The sequence below is a fragment of the Mandrillus leucophaeus genome, unplaced genomic scaffold (assembly GCF_000951045.1).
Source record: "Mandrillus leucophaeus isolate KB7577 unplaced genomic scaffold, Mleu.le_1.0 Scaffold513, whole genome shotgun sequence".
In the NCBI taxonomy this organism is placed as follows: domain Eukaryota; kingdom Metazoa; phylum Chordata; class Mammalia; order Primates; family Cercopithecidae; genus Mandrillus; species Mandrillus leucophaeus.
The window spans coordinates 970,237-998,035 of record NW_012105509.1 but is presented as its reverse complement, the minus strand read 5'-3'; the positions used below and the strand labels follow the sequence as shown (position 1 = coordinate 998,035).

The following is a 27,799-nucleotide window of genomic DNA, read 5'->3' as shown; positions in this document are numbered from 1 at the left end:
TTTTTTTTTAGATTGGCTAAAGGTTTGTTGATTTTGTTTGTCTTAAAAAAACAACTTCTTTTCATTTATCTTTTGTATTTTTTAGTCTGAATTTTATTTATTTCTGCTCTGCTCTTTATTATTTCTTATACTAATGTTAAGTTTGGTTTTCTCTTGCTTTTCCAGTTGTTTAAGAAATATCCTTAGGTTGTTTATTTGAAGTTTTTCTACTTTTTGATGGAGGTGTCTATTACTATAAACTTCACTTTTAGTGCTGCTTTTGCTGTATCTGTAGGTTGTGATACATTGTTTCTATTTTTATTTAACAAATATTTAAATTTCCTTCTAAATTGGTTAATTGACTCAATGGTCATTCAGGAGCATATTGTTTAATTTCCTTATGTTTGTGTTGTTTCAAGTTCCTCTTGTTACTGAATTTTAGTTTTATTCCTTTGTAGTCAGAAAAGATACTTTATATAATTTCAGTTTGTTTGAATTTTGGGGACTTGTTTTATGGCCTAATATATGTTCTGTCCTTGAGACCGTTTCATATACTGAGAAGAAGAACGTGTATTTTTCACCTGTTGGATGAAATACTCTGTAAATGTTTATTAGGTCAATATAGTCTATAGTACAAATTGAATCTAATGTTTCTTTGTTGATATTCTATGTAGATTATCTGTCCAGTTCTGAAAGAGGGGTGTTGAAGTTCTCAGCTATTATTTTATTGGTGTCTAACTTTATCTTTAGTTTTAATATTTGCTTTATATATGTGGATGTTCCAGCATTGAGTACATATATATTTATAATTCTTATATCCTTTTGTGGGATTGACCCCTTTATCATTATATAATAACATTTTTGACTCTCTTTACAATTTTTGTCTTGAAATCTATTTTATCTGGTGTAAGTACAGCTACGCTTGCTCTTTTGGGGTTTTGGTTTGCATGGAAATATTGAAAATATTTCCTATATTTTCAGTCTTTGGGTGTCTTTATAGATGAAATGAGTTTCTTGTAGGCAGTATATGATTAGGTCTTATTTTTTTTCTATTCAGCTACTTTTTTTTTATTTGAGAATTCAGTCCAGTTACATTTAGTGTTATTAGTAATAGGTAAGGACTCACTACTGCCATTTTGTTACTTTTTTTCTGGGATTGTATTGTTGGTCCTCCCTTCCTTTCTGTCTTCCTTTGTGTAAAAGTGACTTTCTCTTGTAGTAGATTTTAATTTCTTGGCTTTTCAGATTTTTTTGTATCTATTATAGTTTTTATTTTGTGGTTACCATGAGGTTTGCAAATACTATAACCAATTGTTTTAAACTGACGACAACTTAACTCTGATTATAAAGAAAAATAAGCAAAGAGAATTTAAAACTCCACACTTTAACTTCATCTCCACTGCTTTTTGATTTGTTGTCTCTATTTATGTATATTTTATATTGTCTATCTCTTCAAAAGTTGTAGTATTTATCATTTTTGGTAAGTCTGTCTTCTAGTCTTCTGACGAAAGGTATTAGTGGTTTATACATCACAATTAGAATTAAAGGTATCTGACCAGAGTTAGACTATTCTGTATTTGTCTGTGTACTTACTGTTGCCAGTGAGTTTTATATCTTCAGATGATATCTTGTTACTAATGAACATCCTTTTCTTTTGGATTGAAGAACTTCCTTTAACATTTCTTGTAAGACAGGTTTGGTGTTGACAAATTCCATAAGCTTTTTTTTTTTTTTTTTCTGTGAAAGTTTTAATTTCTCCTCTATGTTTGAAGGACAGTTTTTCTTTTACATATTATTTGCTTCTCTTCTCTTGCTGCTTTTAAGATCCTTTATCCTTGACCTTTGAGACTTTGATTATTATATGTCCAGAATTAGTCTTATTTGGTTTGAATCTGCTTGGTGTTCTTTGACCTTCTTGTACCTGGATATTCATATCTTTCTGTGGGTTTGGAAAGTTCTCTGTTATTATTTCTTTGAATAAACTTTCTACATCATCTCTCTTAGTACATCCTCTTTAAGACCAGTAACTCTTAGATTTGCCCCTTTTAAGACTGTTTTAAAGATATTGTAGGCATGTTTCATTCTTTTTTTCTCCTCTGAGTGTGTATTTTCGTATAGCCTGTCTTCAAGCTCATGGATTCTTCTAGTTGTTCAGTTCTGCTTTTGAGAGAGTGATGCATTTGTCAGTTTTTCAACTGAATTTTTCAACTCCAGAATTTCTACATGACTTAAAAAATTATTTCAGTCTCTGTCAAATTTCTGATGGGATTCTGAATTCCTTCTGTTATCTTGAAACTTGTTGAGCTTCCCCAAAACAGCAGTTAATACTTTGAATTCCTTGTGTGTAAGGTCACATATTTCTGTCACTCTAGGATTGGTTACACTGGTGCCTTATTTAGTTCATCTGGTAAGGTCATGTTTTTCCTGAATGTTCTTTGTACTTGTGGAGGCTCATTGGTATCTGAGCAATGAAGAGTTAGGTATTTATTATAATTTTTGCAGTCTTGGCTTGTTTGTATTCTTCCTTCTTGAGTGGGATTTCCACGAATCTAAAAGAGATTGAGTGTTGTGACCTAAGCCTGCAATTATTGCAGCCATTTCAGAACATTGCAGAAGCCATTTCAGAACCATTCCTAGGCTTCGATTCCTTAGGAATCCTTAGGAATTCCTTAGGAATCGAAGCCTAGGAATGCTGCAGCTCTTAGATCCTCCTGCATACACAGACTTGCTAGACTTCGGTAAGATGAGGGATAATTCCCTGGGTAACCAGGCAAAGTCTCTTACTCCTTCCACAATCAGAAGGAGTCTCTCTGTGCACTGTGCTGTCTGGAGTTGGGGAGAGGTGACGTGGCCATTCTCATGGCTTTCACAGCTAGCACTACACAGAGTCACACCTGAATCCCTGCAGACCAGTACGGTACTGGGGCTAACCCAAGGCCTGCAGCCACCACTGCCTGATGTTTATTCAAGGCCCAGGACCACTTCAGTTAGCAGGGGATGAATTCTGCCAGGATGGGGTGCATCCCATTAGAGGAGTGGATTCTCTTCTAGCACAGAGTGAGTCTAGAAACCCATTCAGGTGCAAAAATCTAGAATCTGGGACTTCAGAAATCTGCTTGGTGCTTTTACTGTGGCTGAGCTAGTATTCAAGTTGCAAGACACAGTCCTCTATACTCTTCCTTCCCCTTTCCCCACGCAGAAAGAGTCTCTTTGGAGCAGTACTGCTTGGAGTTTGGGAAGGGATGACACAGGCAATCCCTTGGCTGCCACTGCTGGTCACACTGGGTTGTACCCTAAGTGCACCGCCTCTGAGACCAGTGCAGCACCAGGGCTTGCCTTAGGACTGCAGTCCTTGTGGCCTGACTACCACTTAAATTTATTCCAGGCCCAGGCTACTTTAGTCAGTGGTAGTGAAGGCAGCAGAGACTTGGTTTCCTCCCACTGTGACGGTGAATTCCCCTCTGGTTTGGGACTGGTCTAAATGCTCCCTCCATGGGTGCTGGTGCAATTCTAGCCTGTGTTGTATTGTACTGTGACAGGACAGCACTGAGTTCTAATGCAAAGTTCAACACTTACTTCACCCTCCCTCTAGCACACAAATTGTCTGTCCACTCTGCACTGCTTGGGATTGTGGGCAGTTTGTATAGGTAATGAAAAACTGTCTTTCCTACACTCATCGGTACCTCTTTCCTTGATATTATGTTCAAACCAGGTATTGTGATCACTCACATGATTTTTTGGTTCTTATGAAGATGCTTTCTTATGTGAGTGGTCATTCAATTTGGTATTTTTGCAGGGGAACAGTTGTTGGAGAGTTCTATTCAGCCATCTTGCTCTGCTTCCTCTCCTTAGAGAAATACTTCTTAATCAAGATTTAGGCTGTGCGCCGTGGCTTATGCCTGTAATCGCAGCACTTTGGGAGGCTGAGGCAGACAGATCACCTAAGGTCAGGATTTTGAGACCAGCCTGGCCAACATGGTGAAACCCCATCTCTACAAAAATTAAAATTAGCCTGTCATGAAAAAACAAAAGATTTAAATACAAGGCAAAAAGGAAAAGATTTCTTTACTTAAATATGTTAAAATATTAGACTTCTGTTACAAAAACAATATAAGTCAAATGAAAAGACAACTCATAGTCTGTGAGAAGACATTTACAGTGCATGTATTGTAACTGACAACAGATTAGTGTTAAGGACACATTAACTGATTAAGTATCAATAAGAATAATTAACTCATCAAAAATTAGGCAAAGGATATGAATAAGCATTTCAAAAGTTACAGCGATCAGGAAAATGCAAGTAAAAAACGTGATACTACTTCATACTCAGCAATCAATGTAAAAATGTGGAGTGTAATAACGAGGCCAAAAAATTACAGTGCGATACAGTTTAAATGTTTTAAACAATGGTATTGATCATTGATATATGTATATGGATATATCAATATATATTCATAATATATAGTAAAAATTATATGTCTATTACATATATATGTAGTGTATGTGTGTGTGCATTACAAGAGAATAAAGTACCATTCCCAGAAATTATGTATTCTTACTTCAAGTTAATGATTGTCTCTGTGGAATGAGGCTATTTGTGGAAGTAGAGAATTGAAGACAACCTAGGTATCTGTAACTAAGGGAATGAACAGTAAAATGTGGTAATTACATCCTGTGAAATACTGTGCATTATTTAGAAACACATATTTACATGAAAACATGTAGTTATAGCATCATGGGTAGAACTAGAAAACAATGTTTAAAAAGTAAAATATATGGATCTATAGCATAAAACACATGCTTGTAATAACAATATATGTTTTACCAGTAAATGTGTATATCTGAGGACATATCACATTTTATGTGAACTTATGAAATGGAGGAGAATGAGAAAGGGATTGGGAATAAGCAAAAAACAAAAATAAACAAACGAAAACATCTTTTACAGCTGATAATGATAATAGGTCATGGAGTGAATAGTGTAAAAGTTCAACTTTGCATTCAAGGTTAAGAAAAGAGTAGAAGGAAAAAAAGAATATAAGATTTTTGGCATACTTAGGATAAATTAGAAGGTAGAGATCCTGGAAGGATGAGTAAGGAAACTGGTTCATAAAGACCTGCAATCATATTATAGTAATGGAAATAGAGAATAAAAATGCATATAAAAAATCTATATAGGAAAAATGGGCCGAACTTCATAATATTGGACTAAAGGACAGGGGAAGAATCGTGAAATTTTATTGCTACAAAGTATGTTAATGTTCATCTAGTTTAACTTCCTAATTTTATAGAAAACTAAAAGTGAACCAAAGGCTTAGAAACTATTTGTCTTGTCCAGAGTTGCACAACAAATTCATGGAAAAGCCAAATTAGAACTCACATCTTGCAACTACTAATCTAGTGAGCATCTAAGCCTAGCTCTCTGACAGTATGCACAGCAGTAGGGAAGTTAAGTAGGAGAGTTGATTGGGGGGAAAAAGTATGATGAGTAGATACTTTGATTTTTGACATCTGCCTGGAAGATTCATTTAGCGTGGACATTAGGGCCTAAGGATTATACATTGAGTTTAGAGATTGATAAAACTAGTTGCAGTTTTCCAAAGCCTAAAACGTCGTAAGTGTTTAATTGTCCATGAGCAACTTTGCCATAATATTTACTGACAGTATTCCATAGCTTAACATTAAGCAGTTCAGAGTTGTATACATAAAACTATACTTGCTTTTCCTGCCACAGATTTGAAGGAACATAAGGATAAACAGATGCTTCTTTTAGGGAAGAGGGTGTTGCTTTCAAGTATGACAGATTCTGAATGATGGGCATATTGACATTACCAGAATTTAGGTTTTGAGATGCTCTATGTAACCATGCCAAGAATAACTAAATTAGAAACTGCTTAAGCACTAGAGTTGTTCAAGTTTGTGCTTATACTGAAACATATTAATTTCATTTGTTGTCTGATAGTGTAGTGCAAAAAAGTTAAAATCATGTGAATTTATAATTAAAGCTTTAATCATATTTCATTTTGAGAGTTTTTGGTGATACCTTGTCATAGTAGATAAAACTCTTCAGCCTATTTTCTTAAGAACCTTCATTCACCTGATCTTCCTCAACCCTCCAGTTATACAGAAAAGTGGTCATATTGCTGTTTCTCAGAAAAACTTTTGGTAACCTCCTTTTTGCCTTAGATCATTCTGTTTCTCAGAAAATTTATAATTTTCTAAACCTAGCTAAAACTTGCCGTCTCCCAAAAGACTTATCTCATTCATTCTACCAGATTTTTACTCTTTTATTCTTGTGAAAACCTACTCAGTATTTATTCATTTAAACTTAGATTTATACTGTTTTTCCAGAGGTGCTTTTTTGTCTTATATATTTATTTATAATATATATCCAACTGAGTTATGATGATAATTATTTTCCAACTCTCATGTGCTTAGATTTTATGCCTGCCTTGTAAAGTCTTCGAAGGGAAAGATTGTCATTTATTATACATTTTTAGGAATAACCAATGTTGTCTTTTAAAAGGATGTACTATAAAGACTAAGTAGTGGCCAGGCGCTGTGGCTTACGCGTGTAATCCCAGCACTTTGGGAGACTGAGGCGGGCGGATCACCTGAGGTCGGGAGTTCAAGACCAGCCTGACCAATATGGAGAAACCCCGTCTCTACTAAAAATACAAAATTAGCCGAACTTGGTGGCACATGCCTATAATCCCAGCTACTAGGGAGGCTGGGGCAGGAGAATCACTTGAACCTGGGAGGCAGAGGTTGCAATGAGCTGAGATCACACCTTTGCACTCCAGCCTGGGCAACAAGAGTGAAACTCCGTCTCAAAAAAAAAAAAAGATTAAGTAAAGCATTTGCATAGGTTCCTTATTAACGTTTCATCAGAGTAGCATCATCAGAATATTTGTTAAAAATAATTTTAGCTGGCCAGGTATGGTAGCTCAAGCCTGTAATCTCAGCACTTTTGGAGGCCAAGGTGGGTGGATCACCTGAGGTCAGGAGTTTGAGAACAGCCTGGCGAACATGGTGAAACCCCATCTCTACTAAAAATACAAAAATTAGCTGGGCGTGGTGGTGGGCACCTGTAATCCCAGCTACTCGGGAGACTGAGACAGAAGAATTGCTTGAACCCAGGAAGCAGAGGTTGCAGTGACCTGAGATTGTGCCATTGTACTCCAGCCTGGGCAACAGAGCAAGACTCCATCTCAAAATAATAATAACTTAGCCACTAAGGACTTATCTCATTAACAGACATAGATATTATCTTCATATAAGGAGCCTATAATTTGTCAAATCAATTTATTTTATATTCATTGAGAACTTAAAAATGTACATCTGTGCTCTGAGGGTAGAAACAGTCTTTATAATAAGTTTATGTATAATGTGATAGCCTCAAAGTTATTTTAATTTCACCCATTTCATCTCACGCGCACTTTTGTAGCTTCGACAGTTTCTATGAGGATGAGATCTCATTAAATTTTTCTAGCTCAAAGTTCTCCTGGTTCTCTCTACCCACATGACTCAGAGACACCTGAAAAGCAGCAGGCTCCAAACTAACCGTATCATTATCTCTCAAATCTTTTATCCATATTCGTGAATTGTACCATCCAATTCCTGATTCAGAAAACTAGGAGACATCATAAATTCTTTTCTGTCCCAACTCTACCTTGTAAATGTCTCTCTGATCTTTCACTTCATTACTTTCTCATCTGAGCTACAGCTGTAACTTCTAAATTAGCTTACTGCCTCCATCTTCCTTTTTCATACTGTTATCAAAGTGATCTTTCTAAAATATGTCTGATCATGTCACTCTCCTTCAATGGTTACTAAATACCTATAGGATATAATCCAAATTATTCAACTTGACAAATTACTCAGCTTGAGTCTCCTGTAGTACCAAACATGCCTTCTTCCTATGTGCCTCAACTGTAGACTGCACATACATCTGTCACAGCATTTTTTTCCTTTTTTTTTTTTTTTGGCGGGAGACCAGAGTTTTATTATTATTCAAATCAGTCTCCCCGAAAACCCTCAGGACTCAGAGTTTTTAAGGATAATTTGGCGGGTAGGGGCCAGTGAGTCAGGAGTGCTGATTGGTTGGCTCAAGGATGAAATCACAGGGACTCGAAGCTGTCCTCTTATGCTGAGTCAGTTCCTGAGTAGGGGCCACAGAACCGGTTGGCAGGTCCAGGTGGGGCCATCCGGTTGTCAGAAATGCAAAAACCTGGAAAGACATCTTAAAAGAACAATCTTAGGTTTACAATAGTAATGTTATCTTCAAGAGTAATTGGGGAAGTTGCAAATCTTAAGACCTCCAGACTAAATGGCTGGTAGTATTTAGAATTCCAGCCCCTCTCATCCTAACTTGGTGGCTCAGGGCCTTTCATTCATTTTACAAGAACAGTGTAGCTTTTGGGAAGGGCTATTTAAACTAGAAACTAAATTCCTTCCCAAGGCTAATTCAGCCTATGCCCAGGAATGGACAAAGAGAGTTTGGAGGTTAGAAGCAAGATGCAGTTGGTTAGATCTGATATCTTACACTGTCACAGCATTTTTAACACTTTATTGTTTACAAATCCATCTCTCTACACTAGTCTTTGAGCCCCTGGAAGGCATGGATTATGATTTGGTGATTTTTATCTTGCCATCATCTAGCACAGTACTAGACATATGGCAGGTGCTCAAAAAAATACTTGAGTGAGTGAGTCAGTTAATTAAATAATTAAATTGCACTTTATTGGAGAGACAAAGCTAATTTATTCATGCAGATTTTCTATCTGCGTCCTTTGCTCTTTGACCTCTCAGGGCACAATTGTTTTCTTGAACTGTCATTATTTTTAAAAATTATATTTTGTCTCCTTCAGCTACACAGAAATGTGTGACCACTTAGAAGTTGGATTTCCAAAACAACACACCTGAAAAAAATCATTTTAATATAATTAATAGAAGCTTTGCGCAATGAATTTAAAAGATTTTTAGTGTTTCTCATTATAGATCCAGGCTTTAAGCTATGTTAACTTTTAAATGTTTTTATTACCAATAATCTCAAAGTTTGACTGGGTGCTAGAGCCTTAAATATTTTTTATGTTTAGTGGTTTCTCTATATTTAAATGTGAAATAAAATCCAGAACATCTTTAAAATATGATAGCAAAATTACTTGTATATAAGTGGCTTCATTGAAGAGCATTAGAGCTGATGTGATAGGAATGCAATTCTTAGTATTGCTCTATCATATTAAATCTGAAAAGGTAAATTATATAAATCACAGTTTGTATACATTCATTGTATTCATTTTAATCTTTTTTACAAATGCATTTTTTTTCTTTAAAAATGTATGTGCTGATAATTTTTATATACTATCTTACTTTTTTAAAAGACATGTACTTTTGCCGGGTAATAGTTTCATTTTAGCTGAGATAACATATTTTTCTCAGATGTTTCATATTCCAATTTAAATAATATTGTGTCTTCTATTATAAAAATGCTATGGAAATCTGGAATTCATGGATCACTAGTTTTAATTCATAGTGTGTCTTGGAAACAATCCCATGTGAGAAATGGCCCTGAGCAGATGTGCTTAGTCATAGAATTGCCAGACAGTTCCTTATGTGTTGGCAGCTAGTTTTCTGAGCATGGAAAACAGGTTTTAAGATAAGGAATAGGGCTTTGCTGTCAGTTTTCTATTTCCTCACACTGTTTTACTTTAATGTTATTTAAAGGGATTACTGTCACCTTTATTCAATAATGTTTTTTTTTTTTCTCTCAATCTTTAAGAGACAGTAACAAGATTATTAACTTTTAGAACACACTAGTCAAGAGTGGAACCTTAGCCACAGTTAATTAATATTAACATTTCTTGTTTGGGGGTCTGGCAAGAATAAAACAAATACATAACATCATTGTTCAGAACTTTTGCCTGTAAGAGTAGATGACTATTTTCTGTCAAAATATATTTTAATTGATGTTTATAACTTTCTTTTGCAAATACTCTACATTATTCTACCTATCTTTAAAAATGTGGTTCTGTCTGGTATGAAATTTAAAAAGCATAGGCTTTGAAGTCAGCTCTAGTTTTTTATTCTGGCTCTGCCATTGTCTTAATCCATTGGGGCTGCTATAACAAAATGCCACATACTGAAAAGCTCATAAACAACAGAAATATATTTATTACAGTCTGGAGGCCAGGAAGTTCAGAATTAAGAAGATGGCAGATTTGGGGTTTGGTGAGGGGCTGTTTCCTGATTATACATGACACCTTCTCTCTTTGTCTTCACGCAGTAAAAGGGGCAAACAAGCCTCCCTTGGGCCTCTCTTATGAGGGCGCTAATCCCATTTTCGAGGGCACTGCTATCATGACCTAATCACCTCCCAGAAGGCCCCACCTCATGATATCATTACATTGAGAGTTATATGAAGGTTGTATTTATATGAGATTTCAACATATGAATTTTGCAGGGACACAGATACTCAGACTAAAGCAACCATTTACTGGTGACTTGGGTAGGTGGTTTAACTGCATGGACTTCAGTTTTCTCATTGCTATAATGAAAATGCAGTTACCTTCCTTGCAGTGTTGCAATGTAATATAATTTACTGTCTTTGTCCACTTCCCTTCTACTTTAGTATCCAACCTCTGTAGGTAGGATATACAATATTTACAAATTACCTGCTAGTAGATTTGGGAGTTGGTATTAACATTGTAATAAATAGTGGATTATTTACCTCCCAGACCTGGGAAATCTGCCTTTTTTTGTTGCTGTTGTAATTTCTACGACCAGAGTAACCATTTCTTTCTTTCTCCTCTTTCTATTATGTTGTACCCCCATTTCTTGCCAACTGTACAATCCCAAATTCTTTCTGTTCCCTTCTGTATGTTTCAGTTATATTCTTTTTGTTTTGAAATCTTAGTTTCTCTTTTGCAGGGTTCTTTTAAGACCTCAGATGTATAGACCTCCCTGATGAGTCCTCAGATACTTTCTTCTTCCCATTCTTTGGTGTTGCTTGGAAGAATCTGTATTTATTATAATCACTCTTTGGAGTTTTCTTCAGTTTGGATTAGCCCCACCTATCTATTCTTCTCCTCAAGAATTACTGGTACCTTTTATGCCTTAAAAATGCCTCCCTCATTCTCCTTGGTTGTTGATTTTCCTTAACGGATGATTTTTTTCTACCTTTCTTGAACATTTCTCTACCAGGACTTTTGTGTTTATGCCATGATTTCTTCTCTGACTTTTGTTGCTTTTTTTTTTCTTCTTCTTCTTTTGCTTCCCCCATTTCCTTATCCTACCTATGAAAAGTATACATTTCTTAGATTTCTAACCATGTGACTCAATTTCTGTCCTTCATAGATGATCATATCTACCCTGCCCAATTCAAACTTTCAGCTCAATAACGTTTCCCAAGTATACACCTCTGACCTTGATCTCTTTGTTGATTTCCATAATTGAATTGCTAGGTCAGTGGTTTTCAAACTTTTTATTTTTTAACAGTAAACTTTAAAAAAAAAAAGAAATCTTATACATGGAACCTCAGAATTTAAACTTATAAAAGCAGAATGGCTATGAAGGAGTAGAGGGCCTCCCCATCTTAGTAGCTAATGCCATCATCAAACCTCAGAATTTTTGCTTGCTTGCTGTCTGTTGCTTCATCTCTATGTCTGCTCCTGTTGGCTCTATGTATAGATGATCGCAAATCCACTCATCATCGATATCACCTCTACCCCACTGTCTCTTGTTTGCAGTACCCTTTTCTCTGGTCTACCTGCTTTCACTCTTACTCCACTGCAATTCATTCTCCACACAATATATCACATCATTTACCTGCTTCAGACCCTCCAGTGGATTTTCATTGCAATTGGAACACATTCCAAAATTCCTACTATATCCAGAAGGCCCTTATGTGATCTGACCTCTAAACTTCCTCTCTGACTTTATCTTACACTTTTTTCTCTGTGATACATTCCGGCTTAATTGTCATTTCTTTGTTTTTCTCATATTCTTTCATTTATTCTTAATTATCTTTGCCTGTAATTCTTCTACCCTAAATTTCCTTCAGTTTTCATCATCATCACCCTTTAGGTCGCAGCTCAGATATTTCTACCATAGATGTCCCTGATGACCCATGTCTTTCCTATTTCCCTGTATCATCTTCTTTATAACATTGTCACTTTCTTTAATTACCTGATTTATTGAAATGCTTATTGCCTGTCTCCCTCCATTACAATATGAACTTTATGAGACAGGGGCTTTATCTTCCTTGTTTACCACTGCATCACCAGTGCTGATGACAGTGCTTCGTATGGTGCATGTAGCTGCTCAATAGACAGCGCTTGGTATGGTACATGTAGGTGCTCAGTAAAATAACTCTAGGACTCCTGAAATACAGGAAAAACAAACAAAAAACTGATGAGCCACCAGCTCTTAAAGCTCAATATGTCCAAATTATATTCACAGTGTCGGGCATATTATAAGCATTCAATAAATATTTGTTCAAAGTATGAATGCATGGAATCCCTTAAATTATCTTTGTGAAACCTACACCATCTCTCTCAATATTGTTGTCATCATTCTGGTTTAGACTTTTCCTCCCTCTTGCTCATTTATTATAACATATTGGTTACAGAGAGAGAACTATCATTCTAGTCTATTTTTTACGAATGTCAGGTTTAAATTTCTAAAGTGCAACTCTGATACCATTATTGGTGCAGTTCCCCACTTGCCTCTAAATTGATACAGATAACTGTCAATTAAGGACATTGACATTGTAGTCCCCGTGGCCTTTACAGTCTTATTTCTCATCTTCTCTAAATAAGTCCTACACTTACCTACCTTTATGCTTGTGCTTATCTTGTTTTTTCCTAAAGCTTTCTCTATCTCTTCTTGTGAGATATATAATTCCTCTGCCAATTCTTGCTTTAAATACCTCTCACTTCGGTATTCTCCCAGCTAAATGTAAATGTGCTGCATACTCAGAATCATAATGTTTTATTTTAATCTTTTGTGTTACTTAACATATGCTTGCTTTGTGGCCCTCCTCAAGATTACTATAGCGCTATAATTACATTATTGAGCTGAAAGTTTAAATTGGGTAGGGTAGATATGATCATCTGTGAAGGAGAAAAACCCTTTGTGTGTTTTGTACCACATTATTGCAGCACCTCAAACATTACAGGCATGAAGTAAACATGTTGTAAGCATGTCTGTTGAATAAGATTTCGATAGTCTGATCAATAAGAGAGTATGAATTAATGTTTTCTGCACTTTGTCAGTGTTATCCAAAGTTACATGACTCTAAGACTATACTTGTAATCATTGTTTACAAAAGAGTAAATTGTGAATTCTGTAGTTATTTTATAAAATCTAAGACAGTGAATATACATCAGAATCCCCTGTAGAGATTCTGAAAAACAGAGATGACCAAGTATTGCCTGCAGACATTCTGAATAAGTCTCAGATTGAGCCTATCCATATATGAAGTGAAAAAGCCTATGCATATTAGTTGCAAAAAGCTCACTTTCGTACACACAAAGTATGGACACTACTACTGGTATCATAGAATATTATATCTAACATAAAAATTAGAATTTTGAATTACCTAAAACTATGTATAATTTTGAGTTAACTTCAAGTTTCTATAAATAATACACAAATAGTGTATTTAAAAACTGAAGAGCCATTATTTTGGAAAGTTTTGTTAGCTCAATGTATAGATTATAATATCCATTGCTTTCAGAATTTCTTCAGAATGCTTCTGCCTTGAATGGGTTTCATTATTAGACTGCCACTAAAGACTGAGAAGAGGAAAAACATTGAAATAAAACGTTATTCAGTTTTGGTACTTACTCGGTTTCCTAAAAGCAGTAGTGATTTTAAAAGTTTAGAACTTTGTCTAAAATTATGTTTCAGGATTTTCTAAAGCTATTAAGTGTAAATGATCAGCTTTATTATACTGGATAATTACGAAAGTCCTTATTAAATTACCTAACGTATGCATTTTTCTGTTTTAAAGAGGAAAAAATTAAGAATATCAAATCAGCAAAATTAGCTTTTATATCTCTCAAAATCTTACCAGTTTTCATTGTATGCAAAAAAGGTATTATAAACATTTCTAGGATTCCCTTTGTATGAGAGTGCAGGAAGAAACAAAAATTTGTCTTAAAATAGACTCATTGTACTTGATGTTAAGTCTCAAAAAAGTGTATTGATAATTAAAGCATTTTAATTTCTGTCCAAATTGATGGTATAATTTAAATCTAGTATTATATGCTATCCTTTATGTTATACTTGATTACATTTTGCTTAACGAAGTTTTATTTTTTTAAAAGTTGTCGGCCAGGTGCGGTGGCTCACGCCTGTAATCCCAGCACTCTGGGAGGCTGAGTCAGGCGGATCACAAGGTCAGCAGATCGAGACCATCCTGGCTAACATGGTGAAACCCTGCCTCTACTGAAGAATACAAAAACTTAGCCGGGTGTGGTGGTGGGCGCCTGTAGTCCCAGCTACTCAGGAGGCTGAGGCAGGAGAATGGCATGAATCCTGGAGGCGGAGCTTGCAGTGAACCGAGATGGTGCCACTGCACTCCAGCCTGGGCGACAGAGCCAGACTCTGTCTCAAAAAATGATGATAATAAATAAGTTGTCATTCAAATGTGTTTAATATCATAAGCAATGAAAAAATACATTAATGAAAAATCCCAGGAATATAAAGTGGATTAACAAACATACCTGAAAATAAAGTAATGTGCTTTTTAGAATATTTATTTCAAGCAAAAGTAAAATCCTTGGGTAGTTATGACATCAAGATTGTTAATAGTTAACTAGTTGTGTTTTTTTTAAATCAAAATTTTTTTGTTAAACTGTTTTTAACTTTTATAAAATTACATACACAGGGAGACATGTATCTAAAACATTTGCATGTAAATAGTATGAACGTAATTATTGAGTTTCTTCATAAAATAATATTAGAATTATTTTTTAGTTCCTTCAAAAATTTTAAAAGCGTGAATATTTGAAAGAACTCACAAGACCGCACAGGGCATACTTACAGAAGGCTTTTATTTAAAGGCCAAAGGATATTGTGCAGCCAGAAAAAGAACATAGGCAAGCATATAGCATCCAGGACACCTTCAAGCATAGGCACCCTAGGGCCTTTATTTATACACAGACATGCTTTGTCTCCACCTTGAGCCACCAAGAATCTGTGCAATGAATCTTGGCTTCAGGAGCGCTCCAGGCAGGAGTTCCCATCAGGGTCATTTTTTTTTTTTTTTTTTTTTTTTTTTGCCACTTAGTTCACATAGCCTACCCTGGCTGTCTAGTTATGCCCAGTGAAAATCATCAGTAAACAAATCAACAGGCTGCAGGAAGAGATTCATACTTTAAACAGCACATCATAAATCCCGCTGTTCATATACTGGCTAAGAGTCAAGGCTAGACATTCAGGCATCCCCAGAGCTTTCCCAGTCCAACTGTAAATTAATACTTTACTACACAGTTCCTGACTATTTAATCTAATAAAAAGACAAAATGATGATGGTAGCTGCATTGTATAAACTACAGTAAAATTTATAAAATGTTTTAATATGCATTAACTTATTTAATCTTTATAATTCTGTGAACTATATGGGAAAACTGTTTTTATCTCCATTTTATAGATACTAAGACTCAGAGAAGTTAAGTGATTGGCTCAGTTCACATACCTTTTGTGTTTGTAGAGTCAGTTCTAGAAGACAGGCTTTCTGCCTTTTATTTTAGAATTTTTTTCAACCTGTCATGCCAAAAGTAGATAAAAAGAACTATTTACTTACTTTCTAACTGTTCTATGGAACAATGTGGAAAACTACTACTTATTTGCCCCCAAAAAAATAGTATTTGTGTTTTAATGAATATAATATAATATGAATGTTTTCAGAATTTTTTTTATAATGACTTCCAAATTAGGTCTAAGTCCAGTGCCTATTTTTTTTTCTTTTTACCTATGTAGCAGGAGATTTCATCTCAAAGGAATATGAGATAATATATATTTGGAATAATTGTTCATAAATTATTTTTCTAGAATTTTTCACACATGAATATTAAATTGGGCGTGCAAGATCTAGGTAAAATATCAATATATAGTTGTACTTGTAACATTCTCTTTCTCTGTCTTTCTCTCCCTCTCTTTCTCTCTCCATCTCTCCCTCCCTCTCCCTCTCCTTCTCCCTCCCACTCCTCTCCCTTTCCCCCTCCCTCTTCTCACCTTTTCTTTTTGCCCTCTCATTCATTTATGATAGATTTACTTGTCTCCTGTGCCCTAGGTACTGTGCTATCTCCTGAGGGTTTAAAAATTAATAAGATGTGATCCTTGCTTTTAATTATCTTACATTGTATATTTTTTATGAACTCACAGTTCCATAAAGGAGAATCTCTATAGTATTGATTACAATACAGTGTAGTCAATCAATAGCGTATAAAGTATTATATATTATAAGTATTGAGATATAGGGTTTTCACCAAGGGGAAATTAGTGAAGACTTGAAGATAGGGAGACTTTTGAACTAGGTCAAACTTAAGGAATTGGTTAGAAAATGAAGGAGAAGACTAGTCCAACCAAACATGTGAAAAAAGAAACAAAGATGTGTTTAAGAAACACTGAGTGAGTGTTTTATTATACTTGGAATATAAATTACATGGGGGTAATTGGCAAGAGATGAGACTCTTTGATGTTAGATGTTGACTGGCCTTATATGCCATGTAGGGGAGTGTAGACTTTATGCCAAAAAGTGTGGAATCCAGGAATCATTGTTAAATAGGAGTTTTTAGTACTAGGTAACTTTTTTAACAGATAAGATATATTATAAAGAATGAACGAAAGAGGAGACCATCAGTGAAGAGATGAGTTTGGAATCTATTGGAATAGTATTATGAGTGATAATGAAGCTAAAGTTTGGGCCATAGAATGAAAAAGGAATACACAATTGAAAGACAATTTAGAAATAGACTCAGGCCAATTAGATTAAAATAAGGGAAGAATCTAATTATAGAATTTTGGTCTTGGCAAATTGCCTAATCCACCTCTGTTGTTGGACATGAAGTCTTTGAGACGTGCAGCATGGTCAAGTGAATTGCGGTAAGGCATATTACTAGTTAGTGACGGAACTGGGTCCCTGCCTCTAGTGTTCTCCACATTGTACCTTGCTTCCTGTGTCTCCAACAGGTTTTTTTTTTTTCTTTCTTTTTTTTTTTTCCTTGATCATACTATGACCTTATCTTGCTTACAGTTTACAGGATACTCTAATATACATTATCTATTTTTACTTGTTCAGCAATCCCATGAAACAAGTAGAACAAGCAATATTTTATCCTTTCTGAAGGTAAGAAAACCAAATCAGCGTGGTTGCTATGCTTATTCAGAGTTTTCTCAGTTTTATCCTTACTACTTAAATATATTATTCCTTAAGTTTTTCCTTTAAAAGTATATAGGATTTTATAACTGGTAGAATCATTTGTTGATTTAGATTGTAGATATACTCCTAAAATTATCTCTCAGCCTGACGTAGATTTTCCACAAATAAGGTGGTTTTTGTTTTCTCCTTTGGCAAATCATTTTGCAAATGAAGAAAATATATTTTTGTTTGTTTGTTTGTTTTTTCTTTGAGACGGAGTCTTGCTCTGTCACCAGGCTGGAGTGCAGTGGCGCGATCTCGGCTCACTGCAACCTCCACCTCCCGGGTTCAAGCGATTCTCCTGCTTCAGCCTCCCAAGTAGCTGGGACTACAGGCATGCGCGCCAGCCCACCCAGCTAATTTTTGTATTTTTAGTAGAGACAGGGCTTCACCATGTTGGCCAGGATGGTCTCAATCTCTTGACCTCGTGATCCTCCCACCTCAGCCTCCCAAAGTGTTGGGATTACAGGCATGAGCCACCGTGCCCGGCCTGTTTGATTTTTTTTATAATCTTGGTTAATTTAAAGCAAAACATTTTCTTAAATGCCTCATCATATAAAATATTATTGGGACCATTTGAGGGTAGACAGTCTGTCATAGGGGACTCTTTAAATAGTAGTTTTATTACTTATTGTGAATCCTAGGGCATATTGGTAAACCTCTATCAACCTTGCTCTCCTCTACTTCAGTTTGACATAGTAGTAGTCTTAATTCACAGTTATTATGAGTGTCAAGTGAGATGACTGCAAAGCATTTACAGCAGTCCCTGGCCCTAATAACTACCTGAGATGTTTTCAGTTATTATTAGATTTGTATTTTCTATTGCAGGAAATTTATCACTATATAAGTAATGCAGTTTTAAAGACAGAGTCAAAAGGAAATGAATTAACATTTACTTGTGAATTTTGCATCAAATAATTTCTGTAAGTTTTATAGCACAAATACGATTTACATTTAGATACATACATAAAATGTAATTAAGAAATAGGGAACAGTTCCTACACTAAAATATTTTTCTTCTTAAAAAATATGTTCTTTAGATAATCAAAGTGTTTTATACTCAATGGTAAATTACGATGATATTAAAAATCATTTTTTCTGTCTAAAAAGTCTTATCTTATTGTTCTAAAATCATTTCCTATGAGGAGCCAAGAAGATATTGAAACTTACTTGATTCTGTTAGAATGTTCACAAAAACTTGTCTTTTTCATTCGTTGCCAATACAGTCTCTGAAGAAAATAAACATTGTATTATGGTGGGACAAATATTTTAATTTATGTTAAGTGTTTACATAATACAAACTTCTGGTGTCTATGGAATGATCAAGGTATTGAAGTTTAAGTTCATTTTCATAGAAAGTCCAATCTCCATCTCTATAAGGATATTATAGACCTAAGTATATCCTTCTTAGTGCACTGGAGCTCTTGTTAGGTAATGTATCAAGATGATAAAGTGCTTTTTCAAGAAATTTATTGAATTACTTTGATATATAATATAACTCACCCAAATAAAGCATTCATGACCTCTACTTCATACACTTCACCATTCAACTATATTTTTTCTTCTTTAGTGTCTTCTACATGCTTTCATTAGTAATAAAGGAATCTTCCAAAATTTATTCCATGGATGCATTTTCGGTACACAAGAATTAGAACTAATTTTACCAAATTTAGATTTCTATTCTAATTTTTTATTCTTAGCGGTCTATGAAAACAGTGTTTATTAATTTACTTTATTTTTTAGGCAAGCCAAATTAGAGCTGAGAGTTGCTGTAGCAAAAGTGGAAGAGTTAACTAACGCAACTGAAGATCTGCAGGGACAGATGAAAAAGAAGGTATTTCCTATTTCTAAGACAAATGGATACCTGTTGCTTAGTTTTCTTTCTATTTTGTTGATTTATTTTGAATTAGGTGTTAAAGAGGGTTGTCAGAAGATGAATTAATTATTTTTTTACCCTTAAATATAAAATATGAAAGTAGGAAGCTAAACTATATTATTGAAAACAACTTTATAAATAATTTTTTATTTCCATTCTCTGTAGCCTAATTCAATAAAACATCATAATCCCACTTAATCACATCGTTACTGAAATGCAGATTAATACAAGATCAGGTTTCAGTTAACTGGTTATTTGCAGTTGGAAAACAAGCATTTAATACTATTATGTTATTTACTAAAATATTTATTGGCATAATAGACTCTGGTTCTTTTAAATATGTAATAGAGAAATTTCAGAAGGATGTCAAGGAAAAGTCAGGCTTTATTTTTAGATAGATATAATTATTGAAAATTCTCACTCTGGGGCTTATTAGCTATGTAACTTTCTAAGCTTTATTCCCAATCTGTAAAAAGTTGATTATGGAGTTCTAATAATGGTAGATTTTTTTTAAGTGTTACAAGAACCCTTCCATAAGTAACAATTTTAAAACTTGGATACATTTTTAAAACACCAGAAAGCACCCAAAACAGAAAAAAGTAAAAGAAATAAAAATTGTTAATTTTTGGATTTCTGGCCTGTCAGTTCTCCCAACCCCCACAGCTGTGGCTTCAGAAAACACCTCTGTATGGGCTTAAGGTACCCAGGTCAAAGTTTAGGGCTAGAAAAGCAGTAGGAGATTTAAAGAAAAAATAGTGGCAGCAAGAGTAACACACAGAAAAAGAGCCAAATTCTGAGTGTAAATTCTTACCAAATTCATGCCTGACAACTAAATTATGCATATGGAAGTGGGGGAGGGACCCCAGAGAACCCAGTGAAGAAGCAGGCAGAGACCTAAGAGAAATCTACTTTTGAAAGATGGAGATGTATGAAACTAGATATTTGAGTTTACTACTTTTTATAATTGAATACATGCGAGAAATGTGTGCAACTGAAGCATCAGCATACTGAAGCCTTCCTTATTGTTTGAAGTATCAGAGGACAAAGCCCAAAGCTGGAAAGGCAGCTGAAAATTACAAGGGAATCTCTAGAAGCAAGGGAACCACAAAGAGGATGAACCCTACCTCTGCCCAAATCTTGACTGATCTTCAAATTATGAAGGCACAGGGCCTAGTTATAAAAGCAATAGTGGAAAGCAATAAGAACTAATTACATGTATCAGCTGATACATACTGTATGTGGAATAGATTTCAAATTTCAAGACCAAGCAAGATAATTGTCTGCTTGAACTAAAAAAAAGAAAGAAAGAAAGAAATTAATGCTCAAAAGAACAAAACAAGTAACTGCAATGTATTATCTACACTATCGGGTTTTCAATAAAAAATTACTAGACAGAAAAGTATGACCTATACTTGTCGGGGAGGTGCTGAGGGAGGCAGCCATTAGAAACTGACTTTAAATGGATCTATCTGTTAGATTTAGCAGACAGAGATTCAAATCAGCTATTATATATATGTTCAAGAAATTAAAATCTGTTTTTAAATTAAAATCTCTAGGAAGAGATAGATAATTTTAACTGAGGACTGGGACATAATTTTTAAAGAAGAAACTCTAGAGCTTTAAAGTTGAGCAACTGAAATAAAAATTTCACTAGATGGACTCAAAAACAGATTGGGAAAGACAGAAGAAATAATCAATGAACTTGAAGTCAGATCAATAGAAATTACCCTGTCCAAAGAACAGAGAGTTTAAAAGATTGAAGAAAAATGAACAAGTGCTCAGAAATCTATAGAACAATGTGAAGCAATACAACATAAGTGTAATTGGAACTGCCAAAGGGAGGGGGATGGGAGCAGAAAAAAAATAAAGAAATAATGGCTGAAAACTTCCTAAATTTGGTGGAAAATATTAATGCGTAAACACAGAATCACTTTAAGACACATCACAATGATACTGACAGCCAATTATGAAGAGAATACCTGAAAGTAGCAATAGAAAAATGACCTGAACAGAGAGGCAATGATAAGATTAAAGGCTGAGTTCTCATCAAGAAACTGTGGAAACACTTCTGGACATAGGCCCTGGCAAAGATTTTATGTCAAAGACTCCAAAAGCAATTGCAACAAAAACAAAAATTGACAAGTGGGACCTAATTAAACTAAAGAGCTTCTGCATACCAAAGGAAACTATCAACAGAGTAAACAGACAACCTACAGAATGGGAAAAAATATTCGCAAACTGTGCATCTGACAAAGGTCTAATATCCAGCATAAAGAACTTAATTTTGCAAGAAAAAAAAGCATTAAAAAGTAGGCAGAGGACATAAACAGACACTTTTCAAAAGAAGATATACACGTAGCCAACAAGCAAATGAGAAAATGCTGAATACTACAAATTAGAGAAATGCAAATCAAAATCACAATGAGATACCATCTCATACCTGTCAGAATGGCTATCATTACAAAGTCAAAAAATTACAGATGCTGGTGATGTTGCTGAGAAAAGGGAATGTTTATCCACTGCTGGTGGGAATGGAAACTAGTTCAGCCACTGTGGAAAAAGGTTTGGAGATTTCTCAAAGAACTCAAAACAGAAGTACCATTCAACCCAGCAATCCCATTACTGGGTATATAACAAAGTAATATAAATTGTTCCACCATAAAGACACGTGCCCATGTATGTTCATCACAGCACTATTCACTATAACAAAGAGATGGGATCAACCTAGATGCCCATCAATAGCAGACTGGATAAAGAAAATGTGTTACGTGTACACCATGGAATACTACACAATCATAAAAAGAGCAAAATCATGTCCTTTGCAGCAATATGGATGCAGCTGAAGGCCATTATCCTAAGCAAATTAACCCAGGAACAGAAAACCAAATACTGTATGTCCTCACTTACAAGTGGGGGCTAAACATTGAGTACAAATGGACACTAAAGGGAACAATATACACTGGCCCTACTTGAGGGTAGGGGATGGGAGGAGGGTAAGGATTGAAATACTACCTATCAGGTACTATGCTCATTACCTGGGTGGCAAAATAATCAGTATACCAAACCCCCTGACACACAATTTACCCATGTAACAAGCCTGCCCATGTACCCCTTGAATCAAAAATAAAGGCTGGAAGGGTGAAAAAAAACCGTGTGAAAACAGAAAGTATTGGAATAATATATTTGAAATGCTGAAGAAAAAAATACTAAGATTTCTATATTCAGTGAAATCATACTTCAAAACTGAAGGCAAAACACAGGCATTTTCAAATAAACCAAAAATGAGAGTTTGTCCCCAGCGGACCTGCATTCAAAAAATTCTGAAGGAAGTTCTTTAGGCTAAAAGGAAATGACACCAGATGGCAACTCAGATACAAGAAGAAACTAAAAGCAACAGAAATGGCAAATATGAAATAACGTGTGTACATACTTTTCTCTTCATATCTTTAAAAGATGACTGCTTATAACAGAACTAATAACACTGTATTTGATGGATTTGTAAAGTGTGCAGATGTAATATATGACAACAATGGCACTCAGGACTGGGATCCTACATGGATATACACTGTTGCAAGGTTCCAGTGTTTTCTCTGAGCTTTTATCTAAATATTAACTCTAAATAAATTGGGTAAGTTCAAGATGCATATTGTAATCTCTACAGCAACTACTAAAAAATAGTTCAAACAGATATAGCTAAAAGCAATAGAGGAATTAAAATAGCATTCTTAGGCTGGGCATGGTGGTGTGCACCTATAGTCCCAGCTACTTGAGAGGCTGAGACAGGAGGATCACTTGACCCAAGGAGTTTGAGTGCAGCCTAGGTAACATGACAAGACCCTAAAAAAAAAAAAAAGAAAAAAAAAAAATGGCCGAGTGCAGTGGCTCATGCCTGTAATCCCAGCACTTTGGGAGGCCGAGGCGGGTGGCTCACTAGATCAGGAGTTCAAGGCCATCCTGGCCAATGTGGTGAAACCCCGTATCTACTAAAAATACAAAAATTTGCCAAACGCGGTAGCAGGCGCCTGTAATCCCAGCTACTCGGGAGGCTGAGCCAGGAGAATCGCTTGAAGCTGGGCAGCAGAGGTTGCAGTGAGCCAAGATCACGCCACTGCACTCCAGCCTGGGAGACAGAATGAGATTCTGTCTCAAAAAGAAAAACAAAAAGTTATGGCATCATAAAAAATATTTGTTAACACATGAAACAGGAAAAGAAGAACAAGAAATTTCTTTAGAAAGATGATACAAATAAAATTTATTAATATAGGTCAAAGCATCACTATGTCAAAGAAGAAAGACCCTGTGATTACCTTGATACTTAATGAGACATAGAATAGTATAGTTAAGAGAGCATATTCTAAAGGCAGATTCTCTGCATAGAAATCTCTCTCTTGTTTTGTTAGACTTGCATTATAGAAATAGTCTGAAATATTGGTAGAAATCTATATGCAATAACTTTTGAGTGTTTTTTATGAATACAGGATTGATGATGAAGTTCTCCCCTCCTTTTTATTATACACATGATTTGTTTCCAAAGTCACATTGTTTCTTTTAACGTATGTATTGGAATGCTAATAGCATAGTAACTTTATAGCATGAACTGTTTTCTTTAGGCTGTATAATGGTGTATTGAATTTTCACATACTCAAAGTAAGCTTCTGGTTTCTTTATTTTCCAGGAGAAGGATGTGGTGTCTGCCCATGGAAGAGAGGAAGCATCAGATAGGCGCTTACAGCAGTTACAGTCCAGTATAAAACAATTAGAAATAAGGTAAATTGTTAAATGCACCTAGCATTGTTGATATGCTTTAAAAGATATTTTATAATAAAGTGTCAGAGTGCGATATTTACTAGAATAAATATTTTATAAACTCTAAATCAAAACTATAATCATAGGTGTAAAATCTGATTTAATCGACATTATTTATTAAAAATTATATTCAACAGATTGCTATACTTTGAATATATATTCAAAGATAATTTGTTTAATATGATTTTAAAACCTTTACTAAGTACATTAATTTAACTTTGAACGAGAATAGTTGTGCCAAATTTAGTCCAGTACTTTTTGGGACACAAATAAAACCCTTGATATCATGCTTTTGTATCAGTACTGCAGAGCACAAAGTACACCTTTATTTTCATTTGTCCTTAGGTCAGCCTGCAGATTTTGGTGTGAACATAGTTGACCTTCAGTGACCTAAAATCTTTCTTTCTTCTAAAGAGTGGTTAAAATTTTAAAATCATAGTTAAGAGGAAATTTGATATTACCTCAACCCCTCTATAATTCTGTACTTCTAAAATAATACAGTTACAGTAGAAATAAACCATTAAAATGGAAGGCAAAGAAAGGAGAGGAATGTTATTTTTAAAAGCTATTTTTTAGGAATCATGAACCATAAATCCTACAAAGAGGATTAACTTCAAGAGCTAAATGTAGATTCTTTTTGCATCTTGCGCATAATATGTCAGAAAAATCTTGGAAGCTGAAGCTTGATCATCAATCCTTTTGGTCCTCCAGAAGGCCAGGTGCTAGTGTATCCTGCTTCCCAGTACTGTTCTCCCTTGCGTTCTTGGGAGTTCTAATTTGCAGTGGCCCTTCGGATACCTTTACCCATCACTCATCTCTGTCCTGATAGCCATCATCAATTGGTGTCATGTTTTTCAACAGGAGTATTGGCTTTTTGAGTGAGACAATTCTTAGTTGTTTGAGACTGTGCCAATAACTACAGGATGTTTAGCATCCCTGGCACCAAATACGAAATTCTAGTCGCACCTCTTAGCATTGTAACTACCAAATGTCCCCACACATTTCAAATGCCAATACCATCATAGTTACAAACCGTTGAGTATAGGACACTGGTATATCAGAATGGTCCATGCAGTACTCTTTTTAAAATCTTTTTTCTTTGTACAAGCTGAGCCATATGACTTGATATTAGATTGTGGACTTTATTTTAGGTAGGGAGAATATATATTTGTCTTTGCTAAGAAGTAATTTTTAACCAGATGCTAAAAGTCATCTTGAAAAGAGAACATTTTCCAAGTGCTTTGATGATTTTATTTTGCTATAAATGAATAATTTATCTGTTTAATAAAATCTTTTCATTTGACACAATGACTATAATAAAAGTGAAAATAAATATATGACTACCTCTCCCACATCAACAATGCCTTTTGTGTGCTAATATTTAGAATAACTAATACAGGTAGAGGAAAACAAATATGATCCTTGCAGAAATCAATAATAATTAGATTTGAGAAGAAAAGAAGTGAAATGAAGTTTTAATAATTTTTATATGTTTGTTTGTTTTCAGTAATTTTGGGCAATATAAAGGAGATATATGCAAAGCATACTTGAAACCCCTATTTTTATGCCTATTGAACAGGAGTAGTAGAAAAAGGTCTAAGAGATAGTTGAGATATACCCCAGTATGACTAGATATGATTTTCCGTACATTGTTAGAAGAAAAGTCTTTAAGACTCCCTCCTAAGACGGACTTTCGTATTCACAGGTGAAGCATCATGTTTTCAATGTGTGTTGAGCACCTACTGTTGTACCAACCAGTGTTTTAGGTTCTGGAATTCTAGAAGTGGCCTGTATCTGGTGATATCTGATTATCTCTGTAGATGACAGAGAAAAGTCCTTAAAACAACATTTATACCTATTTAAACAGATACAAAGGATTATTCTCAGTAGGGAAAATTCACCAATGGATACTACTATTAAAAATAGGGTTTTTAAAAAATAAGTAAAAACTTAAAATGAAGTCTGATTGATAGGCATCACTTACTTGTATAATCACCCCCACCACCTTCTGACCTCCATTACTCATATGCTTAAATTGTTAGGGAAAGAAAATTATTCAATAATATAATTGACTCTCAGTTGGCTACCACTATCTGCCTGAATTGATATTTGAGATTTCACTCATATGTACTAAAGAATGCACCCAGATTTATACATCATTCGTTACTTAATCGGAATCCAAATCACTTTTTTTCTCCTTTCTTCAGCAAATATTCACTTACTAGACTGAAGACATTTTAAAAGCTAAGTTACCATAGGATATATGTATATGTTTGAGAGCTTGAAAAGACTAATATGAAAGTGATTGAAAAACAGAATTTAGATACAATTGTTTTTCCTCAAGATTTAGTTAGGTGGGTCTTTAGTACTGTGAAAGACCAAATGTACCAGATAATTCAGGAGATTATTTTATACAGGCTATTGCAGTAGAGAGAATGCTCATTAATGAGGAATGTTTCAAAGAAAAGGAAGGGGCCTGAGGTTTTATATAGGTGGATAAACGAGGGGTGCATGAGTCTTATGGGACTCATGAGGAAGGATGGAGGTGGGTCTTATTTTGGAATATGCAAGAGCAGGGTTATTTTATGCTGTTAACTCTATTCTGAAACACAAAATGATAGAGGGGGTTTAGAGGACAAGGGTGGGAGGATTTCTTAGCCATCCCTGTTTTCTTGGCTCAGGTAAAGTCTAATATCAGTATAAGGGAAGCACAAAAGCCAGATACAGCAGACATAATATACGATTAATGTCTGTTCTTAAGATTTGAGGCAGATATTTGAATGGACCAACAATTCAGTAACACAGGTTAGAAATGGAGGAGAACAAAGTAATGATTAATAATGATTGTGCAGACTATTCCATTCACATAACATGTCAGACTAAATATTCTGAAAAAAACCCTCTTAATGTAAGCATCTTGATAAATGACAACATGATTTGTTTTCAAAGTTGTTTCTTTAACTTACATATTAGAATGCTAATAGCATAAAAAATTTATAGCATGAACTGTTTAATTACATTTAAATGCTCAACTTATATAGTTGGAAACTCTCAAGCATACAAATAAAAAAACAAAAACAGGAAGCTAAAACAAGAATGATAAATAAATGACTTGCCTGCCAAGGACGTCAGGGCTGGATCTATATTATGTCACAAGAAGGTAAATGTCCTTGGGCAGGCTAGAACCCTTGAAGGAGCTACACTCTAATTAAAAGGCTAAAATAGAAAAAAATTTCTGCTTCTTAACAGTGATAGCCAACCAATAAAACTATTTCCATCATGTAGCCAAATGGAAAAAATAAAAATCATAATAATCATTGTAGTCTTCTCTGAGAATGTGTAACCATAACTCTGCCCTCATATGACACTGTTGTTTAATATTATACTATCTGTTCATTTGGAAACCTCAGCCCCAAAAACTAAAGTGGCAACAGATTGGTAGGTAGTCCTGGTGCATGGAAGAAGCAATAGTAAACCTTTGGGTGAAATACTTTTGAACACGGACCCCTCAGGATTCCCACAAATTAAGTTTAGACAGATATGAACTTAATCAAAAATTACCAAATGCATGAGAAAGTAAACCACTTGACTGACAGGAAGAGGGTTTTGAAGTGGGTAGTGGAGGGGAGTGTGGAGGGGAGAATAGAGAAGCCTGCTTCTTCTACTAGTTAGAAAAAAGAAATGCCTGATAATAACAAATAACAAAGAAA

At 34.9% G+C, this 27,799-nt stretch overlaps 1 protein-coding gene across 1 annotated transcript in view; it reads left to right on the top strand.

Annotated features, from left to right (window-relative positions):
- SCLT1 (sodium channel and clathrin linker 1) overlaps nucleotides 1–27,799 on the top strand; it is a 249,958-nt gene that overhangs the window by 150,369 nt on the left and 71,790 nt on the right. Inside the window, exons 10-11 of the mRNA XM_011996445.1 lie at nucleotides 19,151–19,241; nucleotides 23,959–24,050. Of these exons, the coding sequence (XP_011851835.1) occupies nucleotides 19,151–19,241; nucleotides 23,959–24,050 (183 nt within the window). The remainder of the gene's footprint in view (nucleotides 1–19,150; nucleotides 19,242–23,958; nucleotides 24,051–27,799) is intronic.